At 33.3% G+C, this 18,532-nt stretch overlaps 2 protein-coding genes across 2 annotated transcripts in view; one reads left to right on the top strand and one right to left on the bottom strand.

Annotated features, from left to right (window-relative positions):
- Positions 1-591: 591 nt before the first annotated feature.
- On the top strand, positions 592-3,796 carry LOC124362571. The gene is made up of 2 exons (XM_046817194.1): positions 592-652; positions 2,671-3,796. The coding sequence occupies exons 1-2, from the start codon at positions 623-625 to the stop codon at positions 3,601-3,603; spliced, it is 963 nt and encodes a 320-aa protein (XP_046673150.1). The 5' UTR covers positions 592-622; the 3' UTR covers positions 3,604-3,796.
- A 1,226-nt stretch (positions 3,797-5,022) lies between these two features.
- The window catches only part of LOC124362570, a 35,578-nt gene continuing 22,068 nt past the window's right edge, over positions 5,023-18,532 (bottom strand). The window contains exons 2-8 of the mRNA XM_046817193.1: positions 15,109-15,211; positions 13,025-13,062; positions 12,732-12,915; positions 11,896-12,152; positions 8,325-8,469; positions 6,390-6,524; positions 5,023-6,259 (exon numbers count right to left, since the gene is read on the bottom strand). Coding sequence (XP_046673149.1) covers positions 6,095-6,259; positions 6,390-6,524; positions 8,325-8,469; positions 11,896-12,152; positions 12,732-12,915; positions 13,025-13,062; positions 15,109-15,189 — 1,005 coding nt within the window. The 5' untranslated portion in view covers positions 15,190-15,211 and the 3' untranslated portion in view covers positions 5,023-6,094. The remainder of the gene's footprint in view (positions 6,260-6,389; positions 6,525-8,324; positions 8,470-11,895; positions 12,153-12,731; positions 12,916-13,024; positions 13,063-15,108; positions 15,212-18,532) is intronic.

Here is an 18,532-nt window from a genome sequence, read left to right as displayed (position 1 = left end):
AATGTTTAATTTTTAATCTTTAAGTTGAACCATTAAAAAGTAATTAAACTGTTCCAAAACTCTTCAGAAGCTCTGTGTACAGAAGCTCTGTGTATATTTTATTAACTATTACCTCATTTGACCCATCAGCATTATCAAATTAGGTCCTGTTAAATGAGGAAAATTCTGATTCAACTTCAGAACTCAACTTGTGAGCCTCAGTGATCAATCTGACACTAACCATTGAATTAAAGTAGCCAGCAGTGTATTGTGGCCATTTACATGTTCATAAAATATTTTTACCACAAATTCTAATGCTGATGAATGGCTGAAATGAAAACAATTTTCCATCAGTACATGAATGTATGATAGAATAAGTATTTTAAGGGTTACAACAGCAAGCAGTTATCAGCAAGGTGACACAGGGTGTGAGTAATGTGAGATTAATCAGCATTTTACACAAGGCACTGTTGCTGTTATCAGCAGAGACTTTCTGTAACAGTATTGTTGTAACACCCTATGTGTACTGCCCACTTACTCAAGCGTTCTTTAAAAGGGACTAACCGTGATATAGAACTACCAGTTAGGTGATAGTCAGTCCAGTGTTCCAGTGTTCAGTCAAGCTTACAGTGAGCCTTCTGCTATGTTTTGGTTTCCTTGGATCTTGTTTCTGGTAAGTATAACCAAACTAATATATACATATATATATATATATATATATATATATATATATATATATATATATATATATATATATATATAATAAATTTGTTGGTATTTAAAGGAGCAATTGATCTCAATTTAATACTTCAATCCGTCAACAAGTTATGAACTAGTTGATTTTAAACATTTTTTTAATGTTGTGGAGTAGCTGATAAATTTGAATTCCTTATGAGTTTTAGAATTAGTGTTGAACCAGTTACACATAATACTTGCTTGGTAGCAATCTTGATCTCCAAATAAGCTTAGAATGGATAAAAAAAAATGATCATGCATCTTTAGATTTTACAGAGTTGTTAGGCCCTTCATTTCTTTCAACTCATGAAATCAATTCAATCAATAGTGAACTCTCTAATAATCAAGAACTCAATCATATTGAACAGTCTAAATACTCAATCATTGTAACGAATATCTTTAGGAGTGTCTAGTGTGGACATGATAATTCAGTTGGTGGTGGCAGTTAGACAAAGCCAGCGTTCTCCTCCTCTTGCTGCAGAATAAAGGTCGTTTATACTTTCTTGGCAACCGCAATAAGCATGGAGTGTGCTTCGGGCATTTCACAGGCCTTTTATGAACTAAATAACTCTCCAAGAGACATAATCTAAAATATCGGATATAACTGCATTTTGCGTTTTGGTCAACGTCTCCCATTCTAATATATCCTTCTACTGCGTGGAATGGGTTTAAAATGAGACATCTCCCATAATTCTAGAACTAAAAATAAGGGCATAATATTGCATGAGGTTTAATATTGTACTTACAGAGAAAAACTCAAGATATTTCACTCCAGCCGGTTCTTAAATAATTACGTGACATATTTGTGTTGAAGCAGAATTTAGGGTCATGTCCTTGGTGCTATATGTACTTTTAGTGGCTTAAAAATTGTTATTACACTTAATAAACGTGTAGTTACTGGTTTGAAAACACCTGTGTAAAGCCAGTGTTTAAGTTAGTGTTGGCCAAATGGCCACCATCTTGTCTTGTTTGAAGATTTACATAAGTTGTATATGAAACAGGAATAAAATAGTGAATCAGTGTCAACACATAACTGGTATGTTACTTTTCAATATTTAGCCTTTAAACACTTTTTTCAAGATTTTTAGAAAAATAAACAACTAATATACATACATTTTAATAATCTCTATAATTTCTCATTCTTGTGTATCTTCCTAAGAAATTTAAACAACAAAATATGAATTGTAATGGTGTGAAAGATTAGATGAGTAATGATTCAAAATGATAAATATAGTATAAACAGTAACAGTTATAAACTGAATTAGACTACTAAAAATTGATGTTCATTATTACAATTAAAATTAAACTATAATATTTTGCAACAAGAACTTAGAACTTCTATAGAAGTATATTGATTTGGAAATTATTTTAATTATTTTTGCAATATTTAACACACCAAACATGAGACTTCCATTTTGACAACAAATAGTTCTAAATTTGAATCTGATCTACTATTATGGCACAACCAGCTTGGGGTTTCCACTTCAATGAGTTATATTGAAATAATACGGGTTGAAATTCTACATTTGAACATTGTCATGTTAGGAGATTAATCAAGTAATGTTTTCACAATTAATTTATGATAAACTAGAATCTACAACAACGCAATATTGTTGGTCCAGGCATATACTTAAGTACAGTTAGTGTGACAAACTAATTTTATTGTCTTATAAATCTAACTTTTTACATAAATTATTAAGTGTAGTAATTTTTTTATTTAGTCAAAAGAGGGTGGTGAATTTATAATCTTATAAATTTAACTATTTATGCAGCATTTTCAAAAAGAACAAATTCATTTTTAAATTCGCAGCATTTTTTAAAACAAATTCGCAAGAACCTGCACATTAAAACAGATCTGTTATTCCCTTACAAAGTGGAATTTAATATTTTTTAAACTAAACAAAATATTGTTTACATTTTTGTTTACCAGTAATATAAATCTTTGCTGTGTTTTAGGTGTCTTTGGTCAGGTTGGAGGGTACAAGAGTAAGCAGAATTAAGCAAAACTTTTACAATCAAAGGCCTGAAGAAAATGTTTGGCTTACCACACCAAGTTCAAACGTGTGGGGTCCTCAAACTAACCTAAATATCCCAACAGAGAGTTACGCAAGTACTGTGGAAGTGACTACCAAACAGCCTGTAATTGCCAGACAGCCTGTGACTGCCAAACAGCCTGTGACTACCATCCCAACAACTCTCAATCCGAGAATGATCTGCCACCGACCGTACTCTTGCATCAACTGTACTACTTACCGCTTGTGCATCCCAACAAGCCGTGGATTCGTAGAGTTCACTTCTGGTTCGTGCCCCGCAGAGCGCCCTTACTGTGACAATTACTCAGGCACCTGTGTCAACTCTGTGGCCGTAGCAGTAAAATGTGCGTCTCCTGACAGAACTTTTCGTTGCATGCAAGATGGACATTTCCCACATCCGTCCAATCCATCTCGGTATTTCATTTGTTCCGATTTAAAAGCTTACGGATACTCGTGCAAAGAGGGATACAAATATTATGCACCATCTCAGGGATGCAGTAAGTTCTCCTGGATCGCCGAGCCTTTTGATTGCTCCAACTTGAATGCTACTAAGGTAGTTTACTCGAGTGGTGGATCGTTTTTCGCCTATTGCGTCAACGGACAGCCACATTTGATCAACACTTGTGGAGAGAACGAATTCTTCAATGTTACGAGCCAAGTATGTGAAGTACAGTGTACACGAGAGTTAATAGCCCCAGATAACAACAGCTGTCTAAAGTACTTCAAGTGTCAAATGAACCCCACTACACAGCTGTTTGAAAGATTGTCTCTCTCATGTCCTCCTGGAGAGGGGTTCAGCATTGTTTTGAAGAAATGCGTCTCATTGAATCATCTCGTTAGTTGTAAAGAAAACTGAATATTAGCACTTCTACTATTTGATCAGAACATGATAATATGAACAACTTTTTTAATATCTACCTCAGGTACTTAAGTACCCCATATCTGTAGTAAACTAGTTTTGTTATTTTTTAAATGGTAACTGATTCAGTTCAAGAAGAAGTAAGAAAATTATGTAATCACGCTGAGAGAAAATAAAATATTAATTTTCAGTTTGTTGCATATTTTATTTGTACTGATTATATAGAAATGGTGCTTCACTGTCTCAAAATAGTTCTCAGTAAATAGTTTTCTACTAGTAAATGTACTAAATATGTATATATCAGTTGAATATGTAATTATGAAGTACAAAGGAAATTAATAGGGTATTTATTTATGTATATATCAGAAAGAAAGTAAGAAAGAAAGTGATAGTTTTTTCGCCCTGAGAGGGAAGTTTTTTATCACACAAGATGGAGCTAAGGATGAAAGAAACATTTTTTCTGTGATACATACACTATTTATTTTTATCTAATATATAAATGAATGATTCGCAAATTTAGACATGTAACTTAGATCACCACTATCGTTCATAATACTGATTCCTACCATACAATATAATTCAACAATATTTAATACAATGGGACAGATTTACATGTTTTTTGTACAAATCATCTGAAAAATATTTAAAATGTGATACATCTTTTTAGACATAGTATTAACTTAACAACAAACTTGACCTGCTGGAGGTCTTGAATTCATAATGGTTTTCCTAAAAAGATCTTAATGTTTTTAATGTGATTAGAAAATAAGATGAGTCCAAAGTGAGTTAGAGAATGATTCAAAAGTGAAAGTTTGATTTTTACTATATATTTGTTTGAGAAAACTGAACACGATTTAATCATGAAAACATGTTTTAATTGTTACGTGCAGAAACAGTTGTGTGGTACATTATTTATTAGGCTTGGTAGAGTAAGAATCTGTCCTGACTGAATTAAAGAATTCCCTCTTCAGCCATCAAGTAGCTATTGTCTTGGGTTCTCAATATTCCTTTTGTGTAGACAACTGCTGTATCAGAGAAACCTCATAATGTTAAGCCATATCTTAGCTTTCATTCGAACATACAGTCTAATGTGCATTATAGTATTTAACACATTGGGTAGGAATTATTAGAAGTCAAGGCATTTGGTTTATAGGAGTTTACATATATTGTTTACTATTGGGAGTAGATACAAATATACAAAGGGAGTAACTACGGAGGGGGGGACTTTGACTAAAAGGTGGGGAGATAATATCTTTATCACCCTTGAATACTAATTCTATAACATTTTTAATCAATTTTATTATAAAAATTATATATTTTCCTGAATTACCGCAGCTTTTGGAACAAAGTATAATTTTTGTTATCCAGTTATAATTCAACATTTTTGGATAAATCAGGATAAAAGTATAACCACAATTAACAAGATAAAAATTTGTGTTTATTTCAGCTGACATTCAACATAATACACTATACTTAAATATTACTCCTTAAAGCTTTGATTCCATAATATTATATATTACAAATAACAGAAAACTAAACTTCCTGTATTTGACTAGCTAGCTTTGGAAAACACGACATTCAAAGTAAGGTGGATAATTTATACCTATGACCAACCAAACATAATAATAGTTCTCCTTTAAAACATAACTGAAATTGAATTTGTTCAGTTTATAATCGTTATCAATACTGTTCTTTATAACGTTGGTAAAGCTTATTTATAAGATTTTTCTGTATTGACCAAAAGTTCACACTTCTGTTTATTTTTAAATACTAATTAGACTATATTAAATATGTGTCTTTTATGTTAACTATTATGTACAAAACTATAATCTAGATTAAAGCTTAGTTTTACCATTACATTTATCACTTGAAAGTCTCAGTATTTCATACTGTGACTGGTTACTTAACTATTATTATAAGTACTGAATTAAATAACACTGAAACTATGTGTTCATCATATTCTTGGTTATGGTAAAATATTAGTACATCCTACTAGCAAGTAAAAGCGACACATCTCAAATCTACAAGATTTAAAACTATGGTTAGAATTACTTATTTTTGTAACAATACATTTTTGTGTTAAATAGTTTTATGCAGTAATATTTTCAGTATTAGTGTGAGAAGATAAATTAAAAATAAGCTACACAATGCTCTTGATTATAAAAAAGTTTTTATTAAAAATTTTACTAAGTTAATTGTATTTTAATTACTGTATAATGATGAATAATGTGCTATTCATTCAAATTACTGAAATTATTACCATTAATAAAAGTAGTCTTGATAAAAGTATCCATTTAATTCTCAGTAACTCTGTTATTAAACATGCAGTAATCAAAAATATTGTGTAAATCACCAAATTTATTCTTTTACATTGTTTTTTTAAAGCCAATTTAAAAATCAACTATTAATAATAATTAAGTTAAAGCTTTGTTTTGAGCAACCCTTGGTAAAATCTACCAGAGGTCTTGTTTGATTGTTGCGTTCGAAACTATTCGCTGTCAGTATCCAAGTCCTCGGACTCGTCAGCTTGTAGCAGGTTGTTGTGGTAACTCAGTTCTGAGCCCTCGTGGGCAGGTTTCAACAAGTGTGACGGAACATCCAGAGTTGGCTTCAGGTACATCTCCGGTGTCTGCTGGCCATCCTTAGGTAACACCTGTGTAAATATGTGATTGGTAGACTGTCAGTTTATATTCCAAATACAGGTGTACATTGTGTCAATGATTTCTTTATTCACTATATCTATAGCTATATTATTGTACTAAGTATGAAAGTCAGTATTTTACCAGTGAGTGATGAGGTCCCACCATCATGTGTTGATGTCTATGGCCATTTTTGAACTTGTGTTCTGCACGCTCTAGCTTTTCCAAAACTTGTTGTAGACGCTCCACATTTATGTTCATATGTCCTTTTTCTTCAACCTGGACAAAGTAAGGGTATAATAATGATATGCCGACTTGCATTGTCAATAAAAAAATTGCAAATCTGTATCTATACTTGTAGACCCAGCAAGACTTTAAAACAGATTTTTGGACTAAAATATATTAAGTTTACTTAAAAACCATAAACCACTACAGTAGAACCCCTCATATCCGGCCTCGGTTTTACCGCACCTCGGTTTATCCGGCCACTTCCCGGAAGCCAATATCGAAATTTATTTACCACGGCTTGCAGACGCGCAGTTGCACGCACTAGTCTCCCACGACTCTTGCGTTATTTTGGTGTATCTATTTGTTTACATTTTCCTGTGTTGTCCTCAGTTGAGCTAATAGGTTTATCCTTTAAACACTTCGTTGATTATTTCCAGTGCGGTTAGTACAGTACAGTACAATTGTTTTGTTTCGTCAAGTGCTGTGTACTGTAGGTTGGTTTATCCGGCCGAATCGTTATCCGGCCAGGGGCTCGGTCCCGTGGTGGCCGGATATGAGGGGTTCTACTGTATTAAAAACCAATTTGTATGTACAAGGGGCTTACGAAATATAAACATGATATAATAACAATGAGACTGATTAATATGGTTTTAGAGGGTCTAAAGAGTCAAAGTAAAAAAAATTGGAGTGTTTTCAACCCATCCTAACCTTTTACTGTGTTAACCTTAGCACTTTTCTTATAAAATTTACAGTGTCAGAGGAGTGCAACTCTCGTGGTTTAAATCTTATCGTAAATACATGATTCAAACTGGAGAAACTAAGTTCAATGCGGACAGAATAAATTACGAGGCTGCCCAGAGAACAATACTCAGCGTCATTTTACATATTATGTATAAAAAAGTTGTATAGTCCACACGACATGGAAATTTCATTTACTACGTAGATGACATAAACAAAATTTGATCACATTCTCTTTCTTATTAAAACAAAATGGGAAAATTGACACTTACAGAGCTCAAAAGCTCCACTCACCATAAAATAACCTATCTTCATGAAATTTGATTTGAGATCATCTGAATTTGAAATTGTTAAGACTGTAATGGTAGGCCAAGAACAAATTCCTTCTAAATGCACCTTAATCAAAACTTCTCAGGCATTTATGTTTTAAAGAATTTGGCCAACCGCTGTCCTATTTAGGCCATCCTGGTTTGTTCTATGTGAAGAATACTCATGGAAAAGTGACCTGAGTTTTTGCACTTTTTGCAAAACTGCAAAAAGCTTTTATAGAGTAGTCTAAACCATAATTTTAACTTTTAAATTGTTAAACTCTGCCCTGTCTATATATTTTGGAACCCCCTAATCTATTCGACTCCTCTTTTGATACCAAGGAAGTCGCACACACTTTGACTAACATTCCACATTTAGCTGTCAGTAAGCAATTGATTCATTGAGCATATCCCTTTCCTAGTATCATGCACATTATAACAAGACAGTATGGAAGAGATAACTTTTGGACATCCATGCTGTTTAGCTCAGAGTTTGCTGTTTCCAGATCAACTGGATTAGCCAGGAACGAACTCTTTTGGAATCTTGCTTACCCAGTTTTAGTTTGATTCAGAAAACTTGACTAAAAATGTTGTCCTATAGGGAAAATTTTCAAAACTACATGTTAACTGCTCTGCTTTTGTGATTTACAGATCTTCCTTAGAAAACAGAGAATTTGTTCTTTTATGACATTGTTATTTAAGTGGATGACGTATCCAACTGTAGCTCCACACTTAGTTATTATGAAAAACTGTTGTAAATCATCAGATCTACAGAACAGTAAATTCAGCAGCTTTTAATACTTACTCTCCTAACAAAGTCTTTTAGGATGACACCATTGATTTTATGATCTTCTCCCTCTACTTGATGAAGAATTTCCTTTAATGCTACTTGATCCTCCTCCACCTCCTCTTCTTCCTTGTCACTCAGCTCTCCTAGTAGAACCATTGTCCTGGAAATCAAAATCACAGTTATATTTCTAGTTTTAAAATTCTTTATTTAAAATGTATTATTGACTATGGATGGTTAAAGAAAAGAAGGATTGGAACTTATCCTTTTCTTCAGGTGCTAAAAAAGTCCTAAGGCACAAGGTATGGCAATGACCTTGCCAAAGTTCTAACAGAAAATTTTTATGTTAAAAAGAGACTAAAGCTTATAAATTAATAGGAGAATGATTATGCGTGAAAGGAAGATAGCAAGGTAGTAACACTTGAACACTTATATCTGACTGATTGGTCCATCCAGTACGGTGTTAATAAAATATTTTGTGTCGTATATTGAAGACGTCATGGAATATTATTAATCTTCAAAAAATAAACGGGTGAAAAAAATCTAAACATTGAATCAATAAATATAAAAGTGGTTACAAACTTCACTGACATTGGAAATGCTTTTAACGATTTCTTTTCTAATGTTGTCGATGAGAACTCATGTAAGAAAGATTCTAACATTTATAATTTGCCCTAGATCATCCATGATGTTATCACCCATCACTCCAAACAAATTGGCTTCTACCCAAATCTCAACATTTTCAGTGTTTATTTAATGTTAATCCTTTGTAAAAATTAACTAATTCTTCATTTTAAACAGGAATTATTCCAAATTTGTTTAAGTATGCTAGAATTGTATCTGTATATAAAAGAGGAGACCCAAATGTTACAACAAACTATAGACCTGTTTCAATATTACCTGCATTTAACAAATTTGTTGAAAAGTTTTTTTTTTTTTTGGAAGATGAAACAACTATCCTAATAAAGAAGACATACTTTTAAAAAACCAATTTGGATTTCATCAAGGTATCTCTATTACTAGCACAATAGTAAAACTTGTAGGTGCTATTGTTGATGGCTTATAAAATAATAATCCTACATTTGGGGTATTTCTGAACTTTTGAAAAACCTTTGACTGTATGGATCACAAAATGCTATCACAAAAATTATTTGATTTTGGAATAAGAGGAATGCCACATGGATGGCTTGAATCTTATCTCAAAAAATAGAAAACAAAAACAGATATCTCAGAGTTGTTCTAAATATTTTGATATAAAGTATGGGGTCCTCCAGGTATTGATACTGGGTCCTTTGTTATTTTAAATATATGTATATATATATATATATATATATATATATATATATATATATATAAATAATTGTGAATCAACTGTCAAATTCAGTAAATGAATACACAGTAAATTAGTAGTTGTCCTACTGATGACATAGAATCAACAGTAATGTTAAATGATGAAATTATAAATGAAGTCAATGATATTAAATTCTTGGGAATACTCCTGGATAAGCAACTGACCTGAAAAGAACATATTAATCACTTATGTTCCAAGGTGTCTTATAACATATATGTTATCAAAGATCTGTCCTCCAAAAATTGTATTAATTGCATGCATATAATGGAACGATTTTCCCATACTTATCATATGGTATAGAGATGGGATGAATGTGCAGCAAGAGAATTAAAAAGATTGTTTTACAAAAAAAGACTTTGAGGATAAAGGATCACTTCCAATCTTAGAAGTATTAAATCATGCAGAGATGACTTAAAAATTTTTGTGACTCTGTCTTCTTTGTAAATTTTAAATACGATTCTGTTTTCTTGTTATAAATGCAGGCTGAGAACAGCCAGGGATGTACATTCACATAATACTAGATTTAATGGACATTTTATACCACATCAGCATAGACTGAACCTATATGAAAATCTTTCCTCTTATTCTGGAGAATGTATTTTCAATATTATTCCAGAAAACATTAAGAATGAACAAAATGTTCTATTGTTTAAATCTTAATTAAAATCATTTTTAACCAGTAATGTGTTTTATGATGTGGATGAATATATACAGGACCTTAAATTTCAATTTAATTGTGAATTTGAATTAGTTCATTAATTTTTTTATGTTAGCAACAAATTTATTTATTAACAGTTAATTAAAACTTCTAGGCCATATTGTTAAAAGAAACAAGAAATATTGAAGTTCAATTTAATTGATGGAGTGCTGATGGTCAAGCGGTCTAAGAGATAGTACAGGTACATATCCTGTCTGAGTCCATAGCACTTTTTATCAGCACAATGACCTTATATTTTATCGACTCTTCCCCTTATTCTGTTTCATATAATCCTTGCGCAGGACCTGTAGTGCACATGAGGATGGGCAGAATAAGGCTTGAAAGGGGATCGGCTCTTCTTAAAAAAAAGATTAATTTGATCTCGTTAGTTGACGCTGATACAGTAGACTCTTGGCACTCTTGATTTAATCAGTGTCAGACCTGTCGTACTATAGATAATTATAGATTACTGTAGGTATTATATAGTTGCTAAATAACCTCTTGGTTGAAACTACAACTTGGTAAAAACAGTAAACTAATTGTAATAGTAACTATACTTAAACTCTTGTTTAAGACTTTTCCTTTTTCCAGTTAAGGTTGCATCTATTTCCGTTAGTTTTATCTTTATTTTCCAAAATATAATATTTTAAATAGCCGTGCAATCCTGTAAATGCTACTTAAAATTGCCGCTGATTGTCCCCCTTATATGTCTCTGAATAATCACCCACTTTTCAGTTACATTTAAAGTTAATTCACCTTTATCAGTCGACTGAGGATACATTCTAAACACACAACAAGTTACAAAATCAATAGACTAGCATAACTGAAATGGAAACAAAATGTACACAACAGAAAGATCTGTATACTATGTAAGTACTACTCTGAAAAGCAACAACAAATTTGACAGGAAAAAATGAACCTATCCCCACCAATCTGTCTTCAGTATAATGCACACTCACTCTCTCACACATGACAAATATTGCTGCTGAGATATTGTTGGATTATAGAACATGCCAGATTAAAAAATGTTGGATTGGCAGTTTAATCCTTTAATTACACTCTCATTTAAATCCTGAACAAAATTAGTGCCCTTGATCAATTCCTAGCTTATGAGAAATTCCTTTTTGGATTTCTCTGTCTGTTTTTATTTTGTTTTTTTAAGGAGAGGTTAATCTACTTTTTAGCCTTATCGTGCACGACCTCATGGATCTGTGCAAGACTGGTCTGTGCAAGAATCTTATCAAATAGAACAAGTAATAGAGTCGGTATAGTGGAAGGTCAACGTCAGTACTGATAAAAAGTGTAATGGTCAAAGACAGGATTTAGACATGTGCTATCTGTAACTCAGATTCGATATACGATGCTTTTGATCACTAAGTAACCGGCTCCCCAATTTAGGAAATCCAATGGAGAAAGCACTACAAATTGGTAGCTGTTTCACACAGTCCAATCTATTTGGTGTATCATCTTCTTCCAATTGGACGCTTCACATTCCTCATATATCATAACTCATTGTAATATTGTTAGAGAAGGATTGTTACCTCTGGTTGATCATTGTATCATTGGCATGTGTAGCATTGGAGAGGACAGTGTAGTTGCCGTATCTATGTGGCGTTGTGTCCATGATGTCCATCAGCTGAGGTTTCTCTGGCTGCTGAATATCTTCGAGAGAGCTCTCCTCAGTGAACAGACTCGCTGACTGCTCGCTGCACTTTGTACATGTACAGTCCTCTATTATTTGCACCATCTTTGATAGTAGCTCACCCTTGTAATCACCAGAGCTGCAGTTCAGAACTACCTGTTGGCATTAAAAACACAAATTGAAACATTATTGAGACTAGTAATATTTAAACTATTACTAATATATGAGGCATTTCTTTTAATACATCACTGTGATGGTTACTACTCTCAGTATAGTTACACACTTACTATATACTGTCACGGAAAGAGTTAATGAATTACTTGGAGGATCAAACGTACTCCAATATTAGTACTCAGAATCAATCGTCATGTTTATATAAAACTTCATATTTTCTATTTAGTACAAGTTTTTTTTACTATATTACAATTAAATCTAATACAGCATAATAATTTTTTTAAAGACAAAATTTTCATTGCACAATCTAGCACTAAAGAATACTTCTGTGTGAATTGGCTAAAAATGGTGTTTTTTATATGTCACGATTTTAACTGCAAAATGAAGCCATTTGAGAATGCAATTTTTACTACAGTCTGATATACAGTGTTTCCTCTGAAACTAATGACAACATTGCATTGATTTTCTCTTCACTTGTTTGAGATAAAGATATCTAATTAACTCTAAATTATGTCAATCATATAGTTTAAGTACTTTAACTACATTGATGAGTACACTAACCTGTTTCCAAGTGTGAGTGAAGGGTTGACATGAGTCACAATAAGGCACCACCTCCCCAGGGGAGCTAGGTATGGTGCGAGGAATACTGTAGCTGAAGCAGCCACCCACGCACACATTGTTCTCCACTTCTATAGAGTCACAACCAGGGTACGCCACCACTTGCTTTATAGGAGTCGTCTTGCACCACGAGTGTTTGTGAGGATACAGAACTATGTTGTGTACCTGAAACAGTTTAACAGTTTCAGTCACAACCAGGATACGCCACCACTTGCTTTATAGGAGTCGTCTTGCACCACGAGTGTTTGTGAGGATACAGAACTATGTTGTGTACCTGAAACAGTTTTCAGTCACAAATCTTAAACACTGTTGCATAATTAAAAATTACAACTTTTTAAACTCAATTTATTGATTTCACTAGAGATATAATCTGTAACTTAAATGTTTCGAACTTCAGCTGTTGTAATGGACATTTTATTATAAAATTGATCATGAGGTTATTGATTAATGAATATCAAATTGATATGCTGACATACCCGAGTACATTTTTTCAAGACGAATATAAATAGATTTATGAGTGGAGTGGGTGATTGAGACCTTGTTATTCACCAGTTGCCCAATAACCAAAATGAATGGCAACCAACAAAATTCTTATAGTACAAGGTGTTCACAAATTACTTTACAATGTTATACATCTATTAAAAATAAAACTAATATTTATATTTTAATGAGCTTTGATTTATTAACAAATCCAATTTGTTGTAAAGTTTCTTTGTTTATATTTTTATTTTTGTAGCTATTTATTTCTCCTCTTCATCATATTATTTGCTAAAATTGAGTTTTATGCAGTTTGATTGATTGATTGTTTTGATTTAAGATGTCTTTTCTCTTGAAAAGACATCTTAAATAAAATTTTAAAAATTTAGAACTAATATAACAGAGGTCCTGTTTTGAAGCCCATTATAAGACAGTGCCACAGAAAATTCATGAAAAATGGGAGTTTTTTATGCTACACAAATGAAAACTGGCCAATCCCGACCAAGTTTAGAAAACATATAGGTCATGTGTGTGTAGCATTTCTCCAGAATCCAAGCAAATCTGGAATGCCATACACTCAGGAAAATAAAAATGCCACATTTTATAATTTATTACAATTTTGCACACAAATTTGAAATGATATCCTTGTGAGGTGAGGCATCTTCATGGAATAAACTTTAATAGTAAGCCAAAATGCAAAATAAATTGTGAAATTGACATTTTAGATCATCAATGATGTTGATTTCTTAAACAAAATTTGTTTTAATGATTAAGCTACTTTCCATCTTTCAAAACTGTTGAATTGACACATATGTAGCATGAGGAGATTGGTCCCCATATGCATCAAAAAATCAAATTGGTATATCCCTAAATTGAATTCCGGTTTGTGTTTGATCAAATAGTTGGACGTTTTTCTTTGCTGAAAGGACAGTACTGTCTGAATCTCCTGCCTCCTTGTGAAATGTCTATTTAGACTTATTTATTAATCGGGTTATATTCTGGGTCTGTGTACGTAGGTACAAACCCCTTAAACAGGTGTCAACCTAATCCCTACATCTGTGTTTCCTTCCTAAACTATCTTTATCTTTGCTGTTACATCTCTTCCTTCTTCTTATCTCCATATTTTTTTACATATTTTAAATAGTTTCAAAACTCATTGAAATCTGCTTGCAAGGAGGTATTCTTTTTCTAGCACTATATTTTTACGTGTTGTAAAACATTTTCACAATTTTTTTCTCTGTTTCTCATACACTTCACATTCCATCAGGACATGTTGGACTTTCCAATAGTGTTCATCATCAACCGTATTAAGTTCTCTAAACTTTCCATAAATTTCTAGCCTGTTTACAAACTGTGATGTATGAGAGTGCAAGTCTCCCATGTTAGCTCTTTCTTTCTCCCATGTCTGTTCCATCCTTTAATACTATTCTCGTATCTACCCTTCTAAGGTTTCTGGCCTTCTTATTCTCTCATCAGGTGGGATGTTTCAGCAATAATCTTCATTACCTCATGGTATGACACTTCTCCACAAGCTCAATAACTTCGAATTGCCATTCACCTTCTTGCAACCATACATGATTCTCGGTTCCATTGTTCCTGTTTTAAATCTTCTGCTCATCACACTCCATCCTTTGGTTTTGCCACTCCTTTCATATTGTACAATTACACACACTTAAACTCATCCTGTTTGTATAATAACAACAATATCAGAATAAAACTAAGCACAACAATTTCAACTAGATCATATTTCTGTGTGGATGGATACCCATCAAAACCTGGAGCCGGGTCACATAGAGCTCAATATCTAATGTACAATTTAGCACCATACTCTGATAAAACTGACCTTGTGCTCCCTCTCTATAGCCATCAGCCCGAAGAGCTGGGTCAGACAGAGTACGGTGGTCACTGCTGTAGACTGACCCATGGCAGATTGGCCCGTTCAGCTCCTGAAACATTAATAAGATTTTGGTGTGATAAAGAAACAAGAGAAAAATTATATATAAAGTAATAAAATAAGATTATGATTAAATATAAAACTGTAAAAATTTACAAGTTCACAGAATTTTTAACATACAGTCTATAAACAACACATTATGTGCAACAGAAATCCTCTTCTAATCATTACAATTTTTGGAACCTCACTGGCATCCTAAGTAAGTGTCAATAATTCAGTTAGAATTTTGGTAAAATGTATTAAAATAGTGACTTTCGAATCGCTAGTCTTTGGGAATGTGTGGCTGCCCATAACAACAACCAAGCCAAAAGGGCTCTTGTGTTAAGAGTTATAATATTACAATTAGCAGATTCCATTCTTTCTGCTGTTGTATTCACTTATATATATATCAGGCAGCTGATTGACTGTTTTGTTAATTCTATTTTGTTTCCTATGTGTTCATTGGACCATCTTTTCATTCATTTTCATTCATTGTTCTGGATATACTTATGTACTTATGCAAGAAAACAGTACCCAGAAAATTACACATTACATTAAATACATGAATGTTTATCCAATCTTGGGTTCATCCATCCGTGGCTTTTTCTTTCCGGGTTAGGACATTTCGTGATAGCCTTCTAGCAGAGAAGGAAGAAGTATCAAATCCTTACTTTCCAAAATTAACAGAACAAGTGAACTTCGAAGCCTCAGTATAAAATCCAGGCTGCCAAATTGTTGGCTAAAGAAAAAAAAAGGAAAAATGTGTTAGTTTAGTTTATAACTGACAGAGTGGCATTTGTTCAGAGGAGACTGATAAGCATTACAAGTGAACTATAATTAATTAAATCCTAGGACCCATGCCTCAACCAAGCAGTTCTAATTTTTTTTTTTTTTTTTGTAAAAAAGCTTCTAGTATATATTGGAGATAATATAAGGTTCTAGTCGTGTTATTGACTGATAATGGATCATTGGATAAACAAGTGGGATGGAATATAGCTAATCCTGAAGGTTACTCTGAATAGATACACTTGCATGTTCACAAACTTGTATATAGTCTTGTTTTTTAATTGGTATTTTATTTGTAAAAAAGTGTAAATAACTACATACTTACTTATAAAGCACAACCAACCTATTTAGTATAGTCCTTTTTAGATTTTTAAATAAAATAATTTGGGTGTTCTCTGTACAGCTAGTTTTGGAAAAACAAAGTTTGGGTATCTGATCATCAAACATCTACCATTATTAAATTTAATTACATTTTTATACTATACTGTTTATTGTTATGAGCAAACTGGTGTATAATACACCCAGTGTTTCTCTCAATTATTAATTGTACAAGTTATAATATTTATTAGCCTAGGTAAACCTAACAATTTCTCTAAGATAATTCTTAATGTGATTCTTCGAGAAAAAATAAAATTGTGTATGCTTATAGACATTAACTTTTTGCTATACAATGTTTTGGTATCTTCAAACAGTTGAAATACTAACTGAGTACATGTAAATCCTAAGAGAATAAATTCTAATATTTCAGTTTTTACAAAATCTACCTACTTCTTCCGACTGAGTCAGAAGGACTAATTAAAATAAAAACAGAGAGACAATATATTAAGACTGTATATCTGTGTTTATAAAGGATTTTGTTTTGTTCATGCCTTATATTTTATAGATTCAACCAGACTTTAAAGAATTATTATTTAATTTTTGTCATGATGTATTATTTAAAACAAAATTATCGCTATACCCCCTTTATTTCCCATAATTTTATCAAACCAAGGTCTTAAAATTTCGAAAACAGTTCATATAAAAGTTCTTGTTTTCTCCAAACGTCTGAGAAAACAAACGCTATTCCCTTTAAATTGTGACATGTGATTCACGATCAAGGAAGGCAAAACGTCCGTGACTCACTACAACTTAGGAGTCATAAATCTGACAAGCCTGCTCGCAAATCAAATCCATCGCATAAATCTGATGAGAAGAAGCATAAAAAATGAATGAAATATTTTGTACATGTTTGTACATGACGTGAGCAATGAGTAATTGCGAAAGCCGCCATGGTGTAACAGTCTAGTCGGCAGCGCAAGACGTGGTAAGTCCGCGCTGAGACGGTTTTCGCAAGAGGCTTGCGGAGGAAAGCTGCATAGTGACCTTCCGCGGAACATTTATTTGTAAACAGCGACTTGTCCACCAAGGCCAGCGCCTCGCCACCGCCATCAGCTGAGCCGGCCGCGCGGCCACACCAGGCGTTCATACTTCCCGCGGCGTTCATAACTGGCCGGTAATGTTGCTACATTTTTCGTAAATTAATCAGCTAACTTCGTTCCAGATTGCGACTCATGATTATGGAGCGGATTTTCGACAGCGAGATGGATTGGTATCATTAGGAACTTTAATTGTTAGGCTGGGCTAGGAAATTGTGTGTTACGAGTGTTTTCGAATGAACATGCGTTTTTTCCTCGTTTCAAAACATCTGTGTGCGTATTATAGACTCCAAAAGTTGGTTCGAGCCCAATCGATTGTACTATCTGACTTACATAGTTCGGAAGTCACAATATGCATTAAAATTATAGGAGGAATAATTATCAATAACGCAGCCACGCTAATAACTGAATGGTCCGAAACTCGCAATAAGCACATACACGTATAGGTAGATTATTCCGTTTCTTCAACCAGTCGTTTATTGACCCTAAGTATATCTTAGATAGTAGACTGACAAAATTATACAGGATACCCAAAGTATACTGAACTGTATGTGGGTAAAACCTAATATTTTCCCGTGTATTTTCAGTCCAAATGAAGAAAAGTGTGTTTTAAAATTTCATTAATTTACAAATATTAAAGTGAATTGAACCATTCAAACGGAAATTCATTTTGTTTTCAATATAAATGAATCGTGTCTATTCGAGGATGACCTTTATAAGTCTCACTGGATCGTCGGAAAATCTATCGTGGGCGTTTCCGAATGTCCAAAAATCGTAGTGTAACAATTTCAGTTGAAACTGATGAATTGTAAGTGGATCTGTAGTGATCTGAACACTTTCCTCGTAGGCTAAACCCGCATTCTCTTGGATGCAGGGAAATGGATGCGAACAGCTCCCACAAGTTCTAGTAAAACTGGTCCAGATACTATCAGGTAAGCACAAGCTATGGTGCGAGCACCCCTCCTCTTCTGTACTGTCGACATCTTGTGCCTGTCTTGCCGCAGCACATCCGCCCATATCTCACACCAGTACAAGAGCACGGAGTGTGAAGTAGACATGAACGGCCGCCGCTTTCTCACCACAGGTCCGGCAATATTTTTCATCGGACACCTTGAAGAGGCAGTAATTTCCGC

Source organism: Homalodisca vitripennis, chromosome 5, assembly GCF_021130785.1.
Source record: "Homalodisca vitripennis isolate AUS2020 chromosome 5, UT_GWSS_2.1, whole genome shotgun sequence".
Classification (NCBI taxonomy): domain Eukaryota; kingdom Metazoa; phylum Arthropoda; class Insecta; order Hemiptera; family Cicadellidae; genus Homalodisca; species Homalodisca vitripennis.
This window is presented reverse-complemented; position numbering and strand designations above follow the sequence as displayed.

Excerpts from the sequence above, each read along its gene's own strand:
- LOC124362571 (XM_046817194.1), top strand. The coding sequence starts at position 623 with ATGTTTTGGTTTCCTTGGATCTTGTTTCTG. Across the intron at positions 653-2,670 it reads TTCCTTGGATCTTGTTTCTG|GTGTCTTTGGTCAGGTTGGA; the intron begins GTAAGTATAACC and ends GCTGTGTTTTAG.